This window comes from Calidris pugnax, unplaced genomic scaffold (assembly GCF_001431845.1).
Source record: "Calidris pugnax isolate Ruff unplaced genomic scaffold, ASM143184v1 scaffold15, whole genome shotgun sequence".
In the NCBI taxonomy this organism is placed as follows: Eukaryota; Metazoa; Chordata; class Aves; order Charadriiformes; family Scolopacidae; genus Calidris; species Calidris pugnax.
The window spans coordinates 436773-457166 of NW_015090774.1; the positions used below are offsets into that span (position 1 = coordinate 436773).

At 40.8% G+C, this 20394-nt stretch overlaps 1 protein-coding gene across 2 annotated transcripts in view; it reads right to left on the minus strand.

Annotated features, from left to right (window-relative positions):
- Nucleotides 1-20394, minus strand: part of M1AP (meiosis 1 associated protein) — a 66275-nt gene that overhangs the window by 18368 nt on the left and 27513 nt on the right. For both annotated transcript variants that reach the window (XM_014944369.1, XM_014944358.1), the window contains exons 4-5: nt 7867-8159; nt 2334-2516 (exon numbers count right to left, since the gene is read on the minus strand). In XM_014944369.1, the coding sequence (XP_014799855.1) occupies nt 2334-2516; nt 7867-8115 (432 nt within the window). In that variant the 5' untranslated portion in view covers nt 8116-8159. The remainder of the gene's footprint in view (nt 1-2333; nt 2517-7866; nt 8160-20394) is intronic.

Sequence of the window (20394 nt, forward strand, 5' to 3'; positions counted from 1 at the left end):
GTGAGTTTTTGTTTGCTTGTTGTTTGAGTGTTGTGGTTTTGCTGTTTGGTTTTTTTATTATTATTATTTGGCTGGTTTGTTTGCTTTTTAATAGAAAAAAAATCTACTACTTCATTCTCTGGTTTGGATATACTGGAATTAGTCATACAAATGTTGGTCAGATTGCTGTTCCAGCTAGGCATGACAGCCAGCTCTACATCTTCTCATATTGCCCTGAGCATTTTTATGAAGATGCTCCTCCGGGATCTTCTTTAGATGGGACTGAGTGTACATACCCAGGACCTTTGCAGGGCCAAGGATAGTATAGCAAACCACGTGAACTTGCTATTTTCTGGTACCGGGAAGAAAAACATTTGGTTACCCATCAAAATTATCAACAAAGTGGTATGTGGTCAGATTAATTCCAGAAGAGTGGAGGACACCCAATTTTCCAGGCTGATCCAAGTATGCAAGAGCAGATAAAAGTTGGTAAATTGTCAGAAGAGGGGGAATTAGTGTTGCATCTATGTACACTGTTCCAATAAGAAAATGAAAGTAGCTTATACAAATGGTAGTCAACTGTTTCAACTAAGCATATTATACCATAGCCTAGGCTGCAGTAGGTGTCTTACATCCCCTTGCAATGAAACGCATAATATATCTGAATAGTCTAGAGGAACAAGGATCGCTTAGTGGAGTATGAAGTCCCTATGTTCATGGATAACTTAATTTTTAATGCAGCTATCTCATTCTTTCAACTATACTAGATGGTGCCCTGGATTTTGTTATGTGTCAAAAAAGGTCTTGTCTCAAAAGTGTACTCTGTTCCAACCCCCAGCTTTGAAGTTAAAGCTCAAATCACATTTGAAATGGTCAGGAAAAATACCTAAAGGCCCTAAGAAAACACAAGAGAAGCAGTAAATCAGGAGAGAGGCTTCCTGGATAGACACTAGTAGTGAGTCTTAATTACAGCTGGGAGATTGCCTAATCACAGCATGACTCTGGAAGAGTTTAAGGGTCTAAATAAACTAAAAGGACTGGGGAAATTTCACTCATGGGAGTCTGGCTTCCTTTTTAGGACTGACAAGGCTCCAAAACCAGGTGGACCCTGAGCCTGTGAAGTCTGAAATGAAAAATAGTTTGGAGCTAATGTTTCTTCGTGTCCAGAAGAAAACACAACTTCTGTCAGAGTCCTTCTCCTCTTAATAACTGCCTGTCCTTTCACATCAGTTGATACTTCTTTAAAAAAAAAAAATACTTCTTCCTGTGAACCTTGCTCTGCTTTCTACATTTGCACATATGTTCTCATGTGATGTTAGCAGCTTCCTTCCCACTTACGCAAGTATACACACCCAGTGGAGAATACAGCCACTAGCATGCACCAAAATCTATTAGATCCTGTCCCAGGACTGCTGTACACATAGTTTTCCCTAGATATGGCCCCTTTTCTACAGGGATCTGCCTAGAGGGATTTGAGGACTTGATATATCCATGCAGGATTTCTGGACATTGTATCTCTGGACAGCTAGATTGATGAATACCTAAAATTTTCTGGCATGTTCACTGTACGTAGGGTCATACATTGGCTGAACATTGGCTGAGTGTATTTTATACTGATATTGGCATCAATATTGGTTCTTTAGTATTATTAATGTTAATTATTTAGTATTACTCTTAAATCTGCTTACATTTCAACCCTCGGGTTTCCTTCTTTTTTTCCTGATTCCCCTTCCCAGGTGGGGAGGGGTCATCGGGTGATAGAATAATTGTCTAAACTGCTGTGGGTTCTTCAAACCATAACAATGTGGTGTTTCAAAACACTTCACTAGTGCACCAGGATTACAGCAGGCACAGTTCTCCCCTAATTCATTGAGGCATGGGCAAAGCAATTGGATTGCCCCATTCTTTCTGTGTCTGCCATAAAGTTGTCAAGAGATTACTGGTTTTCCCTTCACCGAATGTAGGGACGCCTGCCAAGAACAGATATGATGCTTCCTAAGTTTCAGGCACTGTCTGTTGTACAGAGCTTACAATGGTCTTTTTAGACTTTTCAGTTATTTCATGCAGCCATTCTCATGCACCGTAAGGGATCCCTATTACAATTTGCAGAGGAGGAGCCCTGTGGAGCTCCCAAGCTGCTCCTGAGAAAATAAAAACGCTAGTTATAAACAAACCCTCCTGTTATTCCAAATACTGACCATAATTTCTTTTTATTATTTTTTTTACTATTTACTAATTCCTTTTTCTATTTCTTTTAAATTACTCTCTCCCTCCCATAGACATTAGATATTACACAAACTATCATCTTCATGTGCTAACAAGTGGCTCTCACTACCTTCCCAACATTTTCTTACCTCAACGGAATTATTTGTTGAGCCTCCTGCTGCTGTGTGTCTGCTGTACTGTTTGAACTGTTGCAATCCATCCTGCACAGCTTGTACCACTCCATTTCCCCCCTGTGGGAAACAGCCTTCTCTTGGTAGCGAACGGAGCTCTGAAATGCAGGCTTGAATTCGAGCAAAGTTTTCTCTCACTTGCTGCAAAACAGTATTCCATGACATTGAAAGACTGAAAATGTCAAACTGGTAACATGAAATATTTTTCCGTAATGTGGAAGGAGGCTTTTGAATTCACAGCACTGAGATAAGACTGGGGGCAGGAGCCAAGTCATAAAGCAGTGACACAGTGATATGAATCAAAACCAGCTGATTGTTATGCTGGTAACAACACACACGATGACTCCTCAAGTTTTTTACTGCTGCTAGCCAAAATGTAGGAGTTTGGTATGCCCCTCTCCTCTGGCCCTGCATAACACAGAGGCAGAACTTGAGACGTAAATAGGAGCACTGGGGCAGCATGATATTCCCAGGCCACAGTCACCCCTGCCATATCTGTACTCCTTTACTCATCGGGCTGTGGATCTCTGGAACCTGCATCCAGGTTTATTGTCAGACTGTGGCAACAGGTTCAAAAAGGGATTCCACAAACTCGTGGGTAACAGGTCCATAAGCAGGTACCAAGAGGAATAGCCTCAAATATATCCTCTATTATTCTTAATACAAAAGCTGTGGAACTAGGGGAGTGTGAGGAGAATGAACTGCAGACAGTGATTGGGCTGAGGCACTCCCCCAAACAGCCTTTCCTTTTGAGACTGGGCTGAGGGACTGTTGGTCTGACTCCAAGTTTTATGGTCTTATACTGCTCTTTTAGGACATCCACCACAGTAATGGTTATCAAAAAAGCAAACACTGATGGAAGGTCTGTGGACCGTCCTGCTTCAAAGATGAGCTACCAGAGCAAGCGTTAGAAAGGTAAAATTATTTTATAGCTGTCATTTGTAAAAATGTTTTATTCCTTCAGGCAATAGCTACCACTGTACAATGGCTGCCCCAAAGACAACTGGTCTGACATTATGGCAAGACGAACTTTATAAATGCACAGATTATTAACCCATTGTGCTCCACTACGATGCTTTGTGTCAGTCTCACAGATTGGAGGATATTGGGCCATATTCTCACTGCTTGCTGTGGTGATTTAGATTACCCGCAGCCCAGGGCTGCTGAATCCTTATTTCACATATGTTGCTCAGCACTACCTTGAACTTGGTCTCACTTTATATTGGTCACCTAAATCCACAGAAGGCCATTTGAATATGAGCCAGGCTGGACATGATCATGGTAGACCCCTCTCATACTCTTTCTCTGCACAATATTAGTTGAGGCTACCTGGTATCTATTACCCAGCCATGACCTTTCCTTAGCATAGACATGTCAGTGCGAGGGAGCACCCAGGATCTAAAGGTGTGTGGAGCATCTCGGCCAGCATTCACACAGATGTCAGCTCCCCTGAGCTTCAACTCAAAGGAGTTGAGACATACTGAGCAGGTAAACTGGCAAATTCTGGCCATAGTGAACTCTACCAAATCTGTTTGAAGTAATATAAGACACTGCTGCCAGAGGTCACTTTCCCCACAAAAGAGGCAATAGACAAATGTATAACTTGTTTACTTCAGATGCTTGGAGCTCTGAACAACTCCTGAGCAGCCATGGTTTACAGCACAGTCTTTCAGTGTGACTAAGTTATGAACCAGAGGGCTCAGGCATGTGTTCACAAACACCTCTGGTAGTTGTACAAATAAGGTGGGGAAGAAAGCTGGGATGGCCCAAACCTCGCCTCAGAATGGTGAAGAGAACCACAGGAAAAGACACCACACTGTACTCTACAGTGCCAGAAGCGTCCAGCCCATTATGTAGTTCTGCTGTGAGGTTAGCAATCTTCAGTAAGTGCACCAAGCAGATGCAGCCAGGAGCTTCTTCAAAGTGCTACAGCAAAATTCCCTGCAGTTCAGATGCCTGCCCTGCAATCCCCTGCAGCTCACATACATAGACAAAAACTAGTTCCTTCAGGTCAAGTATTGATTCTAACTGGGGCAGAACAAGGCTTAGCACAGGCTGCAGGGCAGCCTGAGTCCAGTTAAGTACCTGCCTTTGGAACTTGCACCAGCAGGGTTGCATTTTCTCTTGCATATGCACAGCTACTGTAAATGTTAACTTAAGCAAGTATACACAAGCCACAGTTTCAACTCTGGAATGTGCTTGGGACATAAGTTAAGCTTCTAAGCAAAAATTTTGTGTTTCACTATTTCTGACTGCACCCCTCTTCCAGGAGCTGACACCCAGCGCAGCGCCATAGGCCTTGACATGTCTCTTCACATGTGATTCCTGCCCCTCTTCATTACACAACTACAAGAATTCATAACTTCACCCTATGCATCCAGCAAAACATTTTAATTTGCAGCACTACATTGCTTACAGAGAAAAGCTACCACAACCAGAGGCCAAAGCCAGCCACAAGCTGGGGTAGATACTGTGCTCACTGCCTAGTCTGGCTCCTTCCACAGGTTGTACCCTCACCTACGTCACTTCCTTAATTTGCTGATCCCCATAGTTAATGCCTTTCTCCCTTGTTTTTCTTTCATCCTTCTTTGTCAAGGAGGCTCTGGGATTTGTGGGTGATAGCTGACCATCCCAGGGGAAAACAAGTAGGAATAGGGCCCATCAACTGGAGCCACTCTGCTCAGTCCTTACTCAGTTCCACATTAAATTTTTTTAATGCTTTAACGCTAACTTCCCCTCTTGTCACCATCTGTTGTCCTGCACCAAATAACCAATGGAAGGTTATTTACTTTCTTCCTTATTTCCTTTCCTTTGGCATCCCCCTGCCCTTTCCAGAGAAGCTCTTTGGACGTGTCAGAGTTAGGCCAATAGAGGAGACCAGTAGGAACAAAGACCACAAACAACTGCCCAGGAAAGACTAAGAAAAGGGTAACCGTATATGACACTTCCCCATGTACTCTCCCAATCTCTATTTTCAGCTCTGGGGCTTTCCTGACTTTGTATGATTTGTCTAATAAGCAACCTTTAATATAGCTCTATCTTGGTTCCTCACTGAGAAGCATCAAGTTGTTTTCTAGCTAGACCAGAAAATCAGCGCCCTGCTGAGACAAAGAGGCAAGTTCAGGAGTACAGAAAAAGCACTGGAGCCCTCGTATTTTGGAAGAACAGATGTTTATCAGATAGAATCTGAGAGAGATGTAGAACTGTTCCTGACTCCAGAAGCTGCAGAGGACCAGACATCATTATTAGTGAAATTAGGTCCATTAAAGAAGACAGTCATCTTGCTATACTTGACTGTCCCTAATAAAAAAAGAAGTATTCTGAAAAACAGCCTTCAGTACAACAGCAGATGTCTGAAATAAAGAGCAGCTCACTGGGCAGGACATCCAAGCAAAGCCAGGAAGAAGGGGAGTCAAGGCTGACATTAGAGTTGTGCCTATCAACTGTGTATGCGCCACTTCGAGTGTGAACTTTGCTGTCTTGGACAAGTCCCAGAGAAACACAATATTATGGCAAAAGAGTTGATTGGCAAAAAGATGGCAAAAGACTGGTATGGCAAAATGTGATTACCAGTCACGCAAACAGGAGGGGAGTAGGTATTTTTTAGCTCTCTGTACAGCATTGCTGAGTCCAATATTGGAATGTAGCATGGGGAAAAAAACCAGAAGAGTGAATACATAGAAGGGCTTGGAAGTTATTAAGGGCTTGTAAAAATGCCTTGCAGTTAGACTTGCACTTTGTTCTCTTTCATTTACCAGCTAGAAGATTGAGAAGGGACCTGATTATGTTTAGAGTGAGAAAATATAAAATACAAGCAAGTTCTTCAATCTAGTGAAAAGAGGAAATATATTAACAAATCCCTGGAAGCTAAAGCCAATAAATGCAAATTAGAAGCCAGGTGCAAGTTTCACAATGACAGTGATTAACCACTGGAAGAAATTATCAATAGAAGTACTTGATTCTCCATCTTGTAATATTTTCAGATCAAAACCAGATGCCTTTCTGGAGGAAGTGCTTTAATCATATATGGGTACTTTAGTGAAATAGAACAGCCTGTAATATGAGGGAAGCCAAACAATGATCTAAGGGTTCCTCTGTCTTTAAAAACTATGATTACCAAAATGAAGAACTGCTGTTTAAATAAAGAAAAGACAGCCTATCATGAGCAGAAGAGTCATATGACGGGGCAAGTAGAGGGATTGTGTTAAAGTGCAGTTGTGCTCTGGTGAGCTATGATTACCAAATGAGATCTGAGGTTGCTGTCAGCCAGCACATACCTAGCTAATACAAAAGCAGGTGTTTGGCCCTAACACTTACAAGTTAACTTGGTCATAATGCAAAATTACTGAAAAAAGGCCTGAGACCAGTTGTGAAACAGATTACCTAGTCCATCCTACAGTGACATGCTATGTAATTCATCCTAGGAAGCAAGACAAGTGTCTCTTCTTAAAGCTCCTAATCAGAGTGATTTCACAACATCTCCAGAAAATGTTTCTTTGATATCCCTTTACTTACCCTGTCACATTATCTATAACCTATTCTATACACTAAACACTACCATTAGCCACAGCTTTCTTGCCAATCACATTTGCTACGATTTTCTTCCCCAGTTGGCTTCTACCTTTCCTGAGACATGAAAACTTGACAAACTATTTCAGAATGTTTTCACCATTGCTGAAAAAAGTGGAAGGGTTAATACTGCGTGTTTACACTACACTGCATAAATAAGAGTGCTCAGTAAGCCTGTTTATAATAGTATGACTTCATATGGATTCTTGTGAACTTTATGATGCTTTGCAATACCAAACTTTTATTGTAGAGTCATTCTCCATCCGTATTTATTCTGCTGCATATCCCTAGATGAATGAAAAACTTGTTCTTACTGACTTGGATCCATATATTTAAAAGACATGTAGATGTAGCACTAAGGGATGCGGCTTAATAGTGGACTTGGCGGTGTTAGGTTTATAGTTGAACTCAGTGATCTTAAGGGTCTCTTCCAACCTAAACAATTCTATGATCTCAGGATATTTCTCAAAGTTGGCAAAAAATATTTTGAATTCTGATCCTTTTCCCTTAAATGCGAACCCCTCCCAAAGTGGTAATATTTTAGTATTACACAGATCATTTCACCATCCAAATTATTACAGCTGTAGAGTTGTGTTTGATATTTTTGGTAGAGAAGCAGTACAGACAGTGCAGAAAGTAGCACATAAAAGGGAGAGGTACAACAGATGTTTTAGATGGGAACAGCACAAAATCTAATTTATGCACATAAGCAACTTCACAGATCAAAAATATGACACTCCTCCTTATAAACATTATTAATTCATAAAATGTTCTCTTCCATGAAGTCTATGAAACTATGCTCTTTGAAAATGATTCTTTTTTAGATATAAATTTGTAGTAAATCATAACTTTCTTTACTGAACTGTAACGGTGTATTGCATTGATGTGTGTTAGGTCCTAAGAGACATAATTTCACACATACCGTAAAGGGAAGCAGACACTCCTGCTGGTTCTGCACCACGTAGAGGCTCAGCAGAGGAACGCGGCAGGGGCCTGTCAAACTGCAGGCCAAACACAGCGTGTTTTCCAGAGCTTCAGAGAGCACAGAACAAGTGTTGGTCCAGGAAGGCGATGTGACATCCACAATGAGAACCCTTGATGGCTGCTGGCAGTGTACTTTAGTAGCAGGAAATGTTCTCCGTGTTTCTGAAAGCAATTTTCTGGAATTCATGGCTTCTGAACACGAGTACTCGCTGCCCAGTTATCCGTCTGCGTCTGAACAGGAAAAATAACAAAGAATAGCAACGAGTGAGACTCTCCCTTTTCCATTCACTTCAAAACAACCTAAGACGTAGCAGATAGTCCTACAGTCTCCTCTAAAGCAATCATTGTCCATATTCCAAGATATACCTACACAAATACAAGCAAAAATGCATACGGTCAGAAAACTAAAGAAAATGCATGGCAGATATACTCTTACAGATGCAAATGGAGCAGTTAAAAATGTTAATAGCTATGCCTAGCCCATGGATGAGCTATGTGATATGTTGCATGATCCCTCAGTATGGTTCAGGTGTGTGGCATCAATCTCCAGCAGATAAGTGATCTCCAGCAGCTGTTGGATATCAAGACTTTGAACTCCTGCTCCTATCTCTGCAGTGGCCAATGACTGTATCCAAACACCCTGAGGAGAACACAATTCCTGCTCCTTGGTACCCAGTATGAGACAAGTAGCTGTCATATCCAAAAAAGGCCAGCGTGATGCAGCAAGAAAATATTGCACATACATAAATTTTGCTTTGTGGACCGTGGAGCACTGAGATTTGTCCTTCAGAATAACTGACACCTGGGGTTAGCTCTCTGCACTGAGAAAAGCCTCACTGAAGGCAGCACTAAGGTTGCCCAGCAGCATCTCATACTGTTGAAGAACACGGGAGTGCTGCAAGCCTTCAAGAATCTCTAACGTCAGAAACTCCAACAGAAAGTATTTTCAGCCAAACACCAGTTTTGATTCCCGGAGCTGGCTGGAGGTGCTGGGTATGCTATGCACGAATGTGGCTGGGCTTCATGTGTCACAGAGCTGTGCCAAACAACACAGAGATTTGTTAGAACAGTTTGGTGGTGCTGTCAGTGTGAGAGGCGACAGCTTGCCCAAGGAAAGAAAGGAAAGAATAGGGCTCCTCAGTTCCCAGGTCCTGGGTGTGGGGGAAGAGAGCGGGTTCTTGTTGCAGTGCCCTGGGAGACAGGATGCCTCAGGCATAGGAACACTGTGGTCACAACACATTTCTCCCCCACCTCTTTTTGTATGTTTCCTTTCAAATATCCCCCCTTTCATCCAGCAGCACCACTACATATGTCTGCATGCATGAGGCTCAGCTGGTGCTGTTTTGAGAGATTTCCTCACAATCTTGAAGAAAATCTGACAGTTTCGATGAAAACAGCAAGCAGAGAAGAAGTGAGAAGCAAACAGGAGGAGTGCACTGTCAGCTCTTGTGTCTTTCCTGTGCCTGACGTGTATGAAACAGAGGAAACCACTCAGCCCTGAGCCCAGAGTGAACACCTCATAGTTTGGATCAAAAGTTTAAAGGCAAAGTATTCACGTATACTCATCCTCAGACCTTGAATATGATGTTTGTCCCCCCCACCATTTTCCTTCAATGCATATATCTTAAGCACAAGAGCCAGCATTTTCCTCTTAAAAAATTATTTTTCTTCCTTTGTAATGAGCAAAGATCCTGCCTAAAATCTTCTCTTCACTAAATCTGACCATATTGGCACAAAGCACTCAGTGCTGTTTCTCAGGATAAAGAAAATGCTTTAAAAATGTGTCTCAGTCTTGGTAATAACCGGAATATGTAACTGTAGAAGTCTACTTGCACATAGACAAGTGTTTGTATAATTGAACATACCTTCTCAGTATGAACTAGAATAAATTCTTCCTACACCTGTGTAAATCCCCAGCAGGCTTAGTAAAAATCTGAAGCAACCCTGGATTTACATAGCTGAGCTCTGGTCAGAACCCAGGCCAATATGTGTTCCTGTAATCTGTGGTATGTTCAGCCGAGACAAAGAACTCCTTTATGGAGTTCTCTCCAAGGAGACAAGCTACTGTATTTTCTACAGCCTCCAGCATTTTGGAGTAAAAATTTCTGTAAGTCTTGAAAAGAGCAAGAAATGCATTTCTATTTGATTGAAGCATCATCAGAAAAAAAACCCCAAAACTCTGTATTTGCAGGATGTTTGTCAGTGAAGGCAAACCAAGAGTGATCACAGATTGAATTTCAAAACTGAGGCTAACATTTCAGAACTTGTGAAAATGTTATATAGAGAGAGATCAATCATGTGCATATGGGTAGGTATCTTGCTTTGACTAGTAACCCAATACAATGCCATTGGAAAATGAAAAACTGCCAGATACCATTTTAATCAGTGTCTCTTCTGGAACTTCACAATTTACAGGAGAGTTTACTAAATTGCTTCACTGAATCTGGGAAAATATTTGTCTGTCTGTGTTTTTTGTGATGAGGCTTCATACTACTGATCTCTGCAAGCCCCCAGTCCTCTCTCAAACAAGGAAACAAAACCCATCCCACAGCCAGAAATATAGAAGAGCTGGGTCTTTGATTTGCATTGGTTTTAGAGAGAAAAATGAGCCTCGATTCTGAAAAAGCCATACTTTTCCTAAATTTGAATGAATTCCCTCATTCTTGACACTGTACAGGACTATGCTTATTTTAAACTGCTTTAGTAAAATGGATCCTTTGTCAGCTATGCTCTTTTTCAACTGAATTAATTTAATTTCTTCATAATTGTGGTGCAATTATGAAGAATATTAATATGATTTATGTGCAGTTTTCTGTACAATATTTCACATATAGCATAAACTGCCCACCTCTCTTACAACCTACACCAGTTACATTTAGCTGTCATGAGGCTGGATAACTGAAGAATTCTGTATAGTCTAACTGGTTGCTATGGTAAAATCATATCTTCATTTAAGCAGCAAGTGTACTGACAAAGAGCCTAGCCTCAGGGATTACACCGTAATTCAGTGTGCATGAGCGAAAACTGTTAGTTCCAGCAGCTGATATGACATTAACTTATTGTTCAATAAAACAGAACTTATCACCTGTCAGAGCTAGGTGGTAACAGTGATGTACGTTTTGCTCAATGCAAGAAGACAAGTTTTTCAGAACTAGAAAGACAAGGACAGAAAGAAAACTTTGCCACATTGAGTGACTTGTGAGTGCTGATGACATTCTGCAGTTGCATATTATCCTATGCGCTTAATTTGTTCCAGTTACACAAAACCATTAATTAATAGCAAGTCTAAAAAAGCATAAATGAGAGGAAACACTAAAGTCACTGGTTAAAGAACACTGAGGATTGTCTCCATCTTCTTTCTGATATAAGAACCAGCAAAACTTGGATGCAACCTCAAAGTGGGAATTAGAAAATGAAAAAAAGTGAATAATGAGTTTTAAGTTAAGCTAAGAATGCCTTACTGGGTAGCTAAGCCCTACAGTTACTTTGACAGTGGTCTGTTTACAGAGAAGTATGGAGTAAAGACAAGAAAACCTTGAGATGAGATAACAATGAATACAAGCTACTGGCAAGGAAATGCACACAAAATGGTAAACAAAAGGCACCAACAAACAGTAACAGTCAACAGGTTTATGGACAATAAAAACTTAATTAAAGAGTAAAAGCTACTCCGTAAAGACTTCAAGAACATAAAACAATATCCAAATAGTATAAATATGCTATTAGCTTATATAGATAAGATTTCCTTTAACAATGCAGTAAAAAGTGATCAATAAATATTGTGATCTGCATCTAGAAAAAAGCACTGATAAATAATTATTCTTTTTTTTCTAGTGGTGAGAGAGGCTATTAACCTGCAGCTGCTAGGACTCTGAGTTTTACATTTCAGAAAGGGGATCTCTATGTCCCGGAGCTCTTTGAAGCATTCCTGCTAACATTTAACTCACCTCAGAGCTGTGTTAAATTCCAGAATAACCATAATCTTGTTTAAACAAAGAACATGCAAAATGGTTCAGATAGCAGTAGCCTATTTGTGATAATGTACACACCAGGCAAATTCATGGAAACAGTGACATAATGCAGGCAATAACAAATTAAAAAATAATTCCCTAGTTATGCAAAATCAATCTCATTAATCAGTAGATTTTGGCAGGATTACATATAAGTCAAGGTGGTAAAGACAGGAGTGTCAGCAGAGTATAATTTGCCTCTATTCAGCCTTCAATTTAAACACACTTGCTTTTAGCCACCATATCACTATAAAAAGCAATGAATCCCCTCAATTAATATATTAAGAGCTTGTTAATGGAGAAATTGCAGATATCTATAAATGAGGATTATTCAGTAAAATTATTCCATAGCAATCTATTTTTTAAATTAGGTAGAAACCAGATGACACATAAACATTTACCTCATAAAATTTATAGAAACTACAAAAACTGACATTGCAAAGAAGAATAATTTACAAGGCCTTAAAACAGTTGTTTATCAAACTGGGCTCACTCACTGGCATCCTATGTATTTTAATATGGCCAAATGGAATTAACCAAAAGAGCAGCAGAGGTAGCGAAAGATAAGAGTTTGTGTCACCTTCAACTCAGGCAGTCCCTGAGTTACCAATAGCTGGAGGCCGGGAAAGCAGTCTGCAGGAGCATCACTGCAGACTCACCCTCCTCCTACACTCTTCCCAAAGCATTTAGTGTGGGCCACAACTTCATGGAGGAGACAGATATTGGGTCTTACCCTGTGTCACTGTTTGCATATATTTATCATTTGGAGTTTCAAAGTAGCAGGGGTTTGAAAACATGCCCTTTTCTGATTAAGCTTTAAGATCCTGGGAAACATGAATATTCTCATGTGGAAGGCAGACCAAGATGCCTAAATAAATGGATTTACTAGAGAAAAACCCAGCAAGCCATGGAGAAGCCTGAGCCATGAAGTGGCAATGCAGTGTGGATAGCCTCTGCTGTATAACTTTTTTTTTAGTAGTCAAGAAAGGAAATAATTAATTTTAAAAGGTCAGGATGAACAGAAAAATAAAAAAACAAAACAAAACAAAACAAAACAAAAAAGTTAGCATAAAATCAATCCACTGAAAAGAAAATTATTCAAGATTCTATATAACAGAAGATATTACGTATTTTTCTATACACAGTGCTATAACCAATAATAAACCAGGGGCTTTAGACTTGTGCTTTCATTGACTTAAAATCACCAAATCTTAGTATGAATAGTCACTTTATCATAGTGTTAAAATCACTCATTATAACCTTTATTTTTTTTTTCTTAGAATTGGAATTATAACATTGCAGGAGCTTAGAAAAAGGCATTTTCTAATTCTGAAACACTAAAAATGATGCAGCAACTGATCGTGAACTAGTGTGTTGACAGATAAAGCGAAAAAAGGACAAGCTGATGCATAATGCATGTGCCCAAGTGCCCCTATAGAACAAGAAGACAACTCATAAAACCCATCAAGAATGCTCTGAGGAGAGCCATGTTATCATGAGGGACTTCTGTTTGAGTGATGTGCTGGAACTCTCAGAATTAAGACTTTTTAGGTATTGTAATATCTTTTTGATGAGATTATATGTATGATTAATGAAGCCTCAGAGGGCATATTCTCTATCTTGCCTGGCATCTTGATTAAGAAACTAGGATGATATGAAGTCACCATACACATTAAACGGATAAAAACCTGCATAATTCATAAGCCTCAAAACATAACTGTAGACAGGCAATCATCACTGAGGGTACTTTAGTAAGTGCACATGAAATTGTGAGATACATGCACGTATCAGAGCAGACTAGAATTGTCCTCCATAGTAATGCCTTACAGACAGACAGGCTCACTTTTATTGCTTTCTTTCTCCTACTCCCTGACACAAGACATCTTGAATCCTTTTAAATGCAATGAAACAGGACAGGGCAAGAGGGAACTTTTATTTCCCTTCCATCACACCTTGAAATATGCTTTAACCTGACGGTCAGATCACTTTTCTGAAAGGTGGGTGTCTTATGTGAACTCTTCACCCTGAGAATGGCACTGAATCCATGGCACTGGGTGCAGCCAGTCCTCTGCTCCGATCTCTCCCTCTTCACACCACTTTCCTCTACCAAATAAAAATTGGTGTAAGAAACAAACAAAACACAAAGGACCATTTGTCAACTCCTGGGCAGAATAACGTAGCAGGGGGCTGTGTCTCCTTACTCTTCCTCCTTCCTACCTCCAAAGCACTTGACACTCTTTTGAAGGCTGCACGTTATGCCGATGGCCAGTTGCAATTCATGTCAAGTGGTATGATTTCAGGTTATGTGAGAAGCAGTCTCATCACAGGATGTGTAAGACACTGTCGTGAAGTATTAGGAATATGGAATTGGTCAGTGAAACTTTCCTTACCATCACAGTTAGCATGTCATGCAGTTTCCTGGTCAAGACTCACTTTTAAAGTAGTTAAGGCTTCTTGTCCCTCTCTTTCTCTTGACAGACTGCTCCTAAACCTCAATGTTCTAGTGATGAGAAACTTTCAAGTAATTTCCACCTTAAACGTGTGGCATCTGGCCATTTTATACCATTGTTCTTGTGCCAGCATTATCTTTTCCTTCCATAGCTTTTCTCCTGCCTCATTATTTGCACCTTTTACCTATATGTAGACAAAAATCATATCCCTAGTCAGCTTCACCATGCCTTTCAAGAGGCAAAGCTTTTCTAGTTGCAGCTCATAAAACAGGCTCTGTATTTCCCCAGTTATCCTGGTAATTCTTTTCTGCAGCTGCTCCAATTTGAACATTTCTGTATGTATTTCACTTCTGTTCATATTTTATTCAAATTACACAAAACATTTCAGATGGCATCTCACAAATTTATAATGAAACTGATACTTCCCCATTACTATTGAATGGCATTTGTCATATATGACAATTGGGAATAGGGAATACTTTAAATTCAATGATAAACTGAAGATGAATAGTCTTTGGAATGGATTCTAGATAAGACAGTGTCTGAGAGGAACCTGAGGAGATTATAATACTAAAATGCACACCTTCTTGTAAATAATGTGCATGCTAATTAGGAGGATGTACCAAAATGGTTAAAGCATTAACTTGAATGCATACATATGATGAGGGATGGTAAAGGCACCGTAGTTCCCCAGTTAGACGTATCTTACCACTATAACATTAGATTGTCAGAAATGTGTGGTGCGCTGGCTGTTGTCAAATGCCCAGCACCCAATTCTACAGAATTGAAATAAAGAAAAATATCTTGATTCAGTGTGTTGATTGGGTTTTGCACACTGGGTGAAGAACCCTCGTTTAGGGACAACAGGAGGAGGGTCAGGAGGGAGCTTCTCCCTGCCCATGGCACCTCTGCCCGCAGGGGATGTTCCTGTGGCAGCCATGCCTGGGCCTGTTACCAAAGACAGGCCTCTGCTTTATGCTAACTAAAATGTTGTTTGCTTCCTACTAACCTTCTTACTACGTGAGAAAATACTTAATTACTAAGCTTCTTATGCTGAGAGAAAATAGTCACCAAGCTGATAGTGACAATGAGGAGACAGCTGGAAGTAGTAAATCATTAAGGATAGCAAAAATGAGTTAATCACTAAAAATGGGATAACAAGTAGTGGTTAATCACCTCAAGGTTCTCACACATGTCAAAGTATGTACTCCTATACCAATTAAGATGGAACTGTGGCTACTTCAAAGGACATCCTTATCATCCTCAAGAAGTTGGCAAACTTAGAGTAAACTTTTACTGTCCTGAGATGACTCAATACCTTACAAGGATAATGTGAGGAAGGGTATCCCTACCCAAACAGCCACCGAGGAGCTCACGCCTGCGCAGAAGTGTTTTGCCACCGCTGCAAAATTTAATACGCATGTTCCTAATGACTATGTAAGCCTGGGTGGAGTTACATATTAGGTAGGTGGAATAATGAGAATCTGTTGTGTATAAATAATGGGTTAATTTCCCTAGCAAGGTGTGCTAGATTTGTGGATTCCCACCAAGCACCCGATGTCAAATAAAGCAGTATCTCCTCTCTAAACCGCTTCTGGTTTCCAGAGCTTTTGTTTTGGGTAACAGGCCCTCGAGGGGCCTCCACGGTCAGCCATGCTGGGCCTGTGGCGCGAGGGGAGCCCTGCCTGGACGGGGGGTGGCTGGCACGGGGGGTTACCTGCCCAGCAGTGCCCGCAGACGTGCCCAGGAGCAGGACAGCAACTCTGGCGGAGGGACGGCTCCGGCTGTGGGGGCTCAGGGTGGCCTCCAGCAGGGAACCGGCCCCAGCAGCGGTGCTAGGCTGGAGGCCTCCTCCCTCCGGCCGGGGCCGTGTTGCACCCCCTCACCTGCGCACACAGGTGTGGGACCGGGCACGTGTGCTGCCAGGCATGCCCAGGTGTGCCCATGCAGTCCAGGCACGTATAGGCATGTATAGGCATGTATAGACACGTATAGGCAGGCATTTGCTCATGTAGGCACAGGCAGGTAGACAGCCCGAACCCATAGGGCTGAATGGGGAGCAGGAAGATCCGACAGTCACCTCTGCGGCCACGCAGCTGTGGCTTTTGTCTGCACCCTTGCCCTCTCATCTATTAGGAAATGGATGTTTAAAGGAGAACCTGCATTTTACAGAAAGGATTTTAGTCTAAGAATACACGCTGGAAATCTCAGGCTAAAAATCATTAGAGATCGTTGCCATTTCAGAACATTATATACCAGTTTATAAATTAAATATGGACCTAAATAACAAACTTAATAAAACTATAAACTAAAATAAATATGCATTGAATCTCTGTTACCTCGTCAGGTGTGTTTCTGATCAGATGCTTCAACAATCTGTTTTCTCCCATGTCTTTATCGTTCATTTCAACAGGTGTTTCGAGTCATTGTGGACAAAGATTATAGATAACACAATAACCAGTAAGTAACAAGTATAGATCAGCTGGAACAGAAATGTGTAGGTCTTATTTGCAGATTGCAGCACATTTGTGAAAAACAAGAAGATAATTTGGACCATGGTGAAAATTACAGAACACCTTAGAGCAACACAATTGTTAGGAGGGGCAGAGCTATCCCATTACACAGACAAGGAGATTTCAGATTAGAAGTAACAGAAGTGCATCATCTCTGTATCCTAGTACAGAGGATTTTTTAATCTATCAGACTGAAGAAGAGCAAACCAGCACAAAGAATGTACCAGTAACTGGAGTGGTGCTTCAGCGTTGGGGCCTTGTATGCTCAGATGCCACGAACTGGGGAGAGTGGGATCCAGGAGCAGCTACTGGGCAGACTGAGTGTCTGAGCCCAGCTGCTGGAGGGATCCACATTGTATGTATGGAGACAGATGTGTGTGTGTATATATACACATGCTACAGCTCTACATATATTCCTGTTAGTGGAGAGGCTCATCACACGTAAAAGGCTAGTGCAGAAATTATTCATGGATCATGGGTAGTACTATGGGCTGTAGGCAACAGTAATATATTTGAATAGACTTGAGTATCTGTTTTATACATTTGCTTTCTTGCTCCTTCTCTTCCCCCCCCCTCCTTCTCCCCACTTTTTCTCCCCTCTTTACCCTTTCTAATGTGACAATAAGAAAAAGTCACAGCTTGTGTTCAAATACCAAACACTCTGTTAGAATAAGGAATGTACCCAGTACTAGGCATATAGCTGTCCTCTCTACTTTACTATGCAGCTGTTACTTCCCTCTTTTCTGTCAGTTTTTTTCTCTTTTTTTTCTTTTTCTCTGCCAAAAGTATAAGAAAAAGCACCGTGCCTGACGGTGTTTGCCTGATTGGAGCCTTTTTACAAACTACTTGCAAGCAGTTATAATGACCAATTTTAGATAGTTTTTGAAAACTAGCAGGGTTGTTTGGCATGTATCATGTTCTGAGATGACATTTGGCTTGTTTCTGTGGCATCTTTGATTAACCTTAGATATTACTTTGCCTGTCTTACAAAAGTGAAAGTCCACCACCTGCTGTCTGTCTCATCCGCCCTCCCTTTTACCAGTGTTTGACCTAGATTCTCACACAATAGAGTAGGCTCAAGCTATCCACTTAAGATATAAGATTGCCTCTTCTTCCCGTAGCTCTGTTCTTCTCCACCGTTTCCCAACTGCAGAGTATGTATTTGTGCATAAAAGTGATTTTCTTATTGTGTAGCACAGTTAATGGACTAACAAAAATGAGTAGCATTGATACCGTCATCAAAGCTAGCAACAAACATGGTATCTTGGCTTCTTTATTACTGCTAATGTAGTATGCTGGGGAGAAAACCCATGGAGAATTAACTCCCAACATTTCTGAAGAATTTGGTTTTGAGCTTAACCTGTCGGCTTTTTAACCAGTGTCAGGATACACATATAACCACGTCAGGCTGAAAAGCAGACCGTTACTGTACAACCACTCACACACGCTTGCCGTTTCTAAAGAGGAGACTCCAGTCACTCTTTGCCTGCCTTAAAAGTTGTTACAACTGCCCTACGTTTCTTTGACTCTGTCAGTTGTCCACTGTTGCAGTCCCCATATGCTTCACTGCAAAATTCAGCACAGAAAAAGCACTGCCAATTCTAGAAACAGAAATATCCCAGTGTAGTGGGTTTTTACATTATTTTGTCTATATTTCTATAAATATATGTAAAGATTATTAGATTTATAGAATCATAGAATATCTTGATTTGGAAGGATCATCAAGTCCAACCTCCTGCTCCTTGCAAGACCACCTGAAACTAAACCATATGACTAATAGTGTTGTCCAGATGCTCCTTGAAATCTGACAGGCTTGGTGCCCTGACCACTGTCCTGGAGAGCCCATTCCAGGGACTGACCACCCTCTCCATGAAGAACCTTTTCCTAATGTCCAGTCAGAACTTCCCCTGATACAGCTCCATCCCATTTCCTCGTGTCCTATTGCTGGTCACCAGAGAGAGGAGATCAGCACTTGCCTCTCTGCTGCCTCCCTTAAGGAAATTGTAGAATTAGAATTAGGATTAGTCTTCATAAAAATAGCAATGTTCTAATTGCTAGAAAATACCTGCAGCCCAGTCACAGTTGTCTGTAACAGTCTGGTAATTACAGTTAGAATATTTCAGTTAAAATATGTATTAATCACACACTAGAAAACACCTAAAATGTATGCATTCATAAGTTTGGTTAACTATTTAAATATAAATATTATCTATTTGGTTTTTTCTTGCTAATTCTAATTTTCTTGCTAATTCCTAATATAATTAATGGTTCGAATAGCTTCAGAAATACATTAATTTGGGATTCCCTACCTTTTCCCTGGCACTGGCATTTGTTTCCCAACACACCTCTTGAAATTTACCAGCCTCCAAGGGGTGTGCTATTGTTCTGCTGTAATTGTTCAGAATTTGCGTAGTTACATTAAAGAGAGTAACAAGCATCCGTTTTCTGTAGAATTATGCAAGGTTTGTTAACTATTCTCTGCACGCCTTCACTTTACATAGTATACTGGATATGATTTCACTGGGGAGGGGAAAAAAACCTGCCAACGAGAACTGGTGTGCAGAGGGCTCCCAGTTCGTGCTCCCTGCAGTGCAGGAGGGATGCAGTTACTTAGCTCTGAAGGGATCTAGCTTTTCCCTGACCTGGGGCCTTGAATACGCATTTAGGCACTGCAATGAAAGCAAAAGCAAGAATTAAACCCTCTACTGGATCTCTGCTCTTTTGATTTAAGGTATACACCTTCCACTCCTGAGGGTTTTTTTTTTAAATTTTGGTGTGAGGTTTTTTTTTTTCACATTCACCCTCAAGTTTGCCATATGTTACTCAGTGCCTAATGCTGCTGTTCTTCAGGGTTTGGACCCCTTAAATGCATCTAAAAGGTAGGAAAAGTAGTAAGTAATTAACTATTCAGTTTCCCTGGAAGCACAGATTTTTCTTTTTCTCCTCCAATTTTGAAGTATCACCAACAAGGCTTTCCATAAAGAAGTGCTGGAAAGAAAGATCCTTTTGCCCCTCTTCCTTGTGTGTGCTTTTAAGTTGGAGCATTGTATGCCATAGGTCTTCCTATCTGTGAAAAACACAAGAGTGCAATTGTTCACTGCCCAGCACTTGCCACGTTGCTGTTCGCAGAGACTCGGCACAAAGCCAGTAAACATGGAGCTTATTAATGCTGCTCCTGTTGGTAATAACTGCACACTCCTGCATTTACTCCATTAATTTTCCTTTCAAATACTGGAAACTCAGAGACTATAAAAATGGAATCACCTCCAGTAGGGTAAGTACCTGAAGTCAGTAATAGTATAAACTCTTCAAATGCATTTATTCATGGCCAATGAAAATACTGTACAATACCCAAGAATCGCAGCAGGGGAAGGCAACATACTAATACTTACATAGAAGATAAACCTATTACACAAAACATAGGAATGTCTTTTCCCTTTTCATGGCACATGAAGGTACAAGACTTAAAAGCCAGACAACCAAAGCAGTCAAA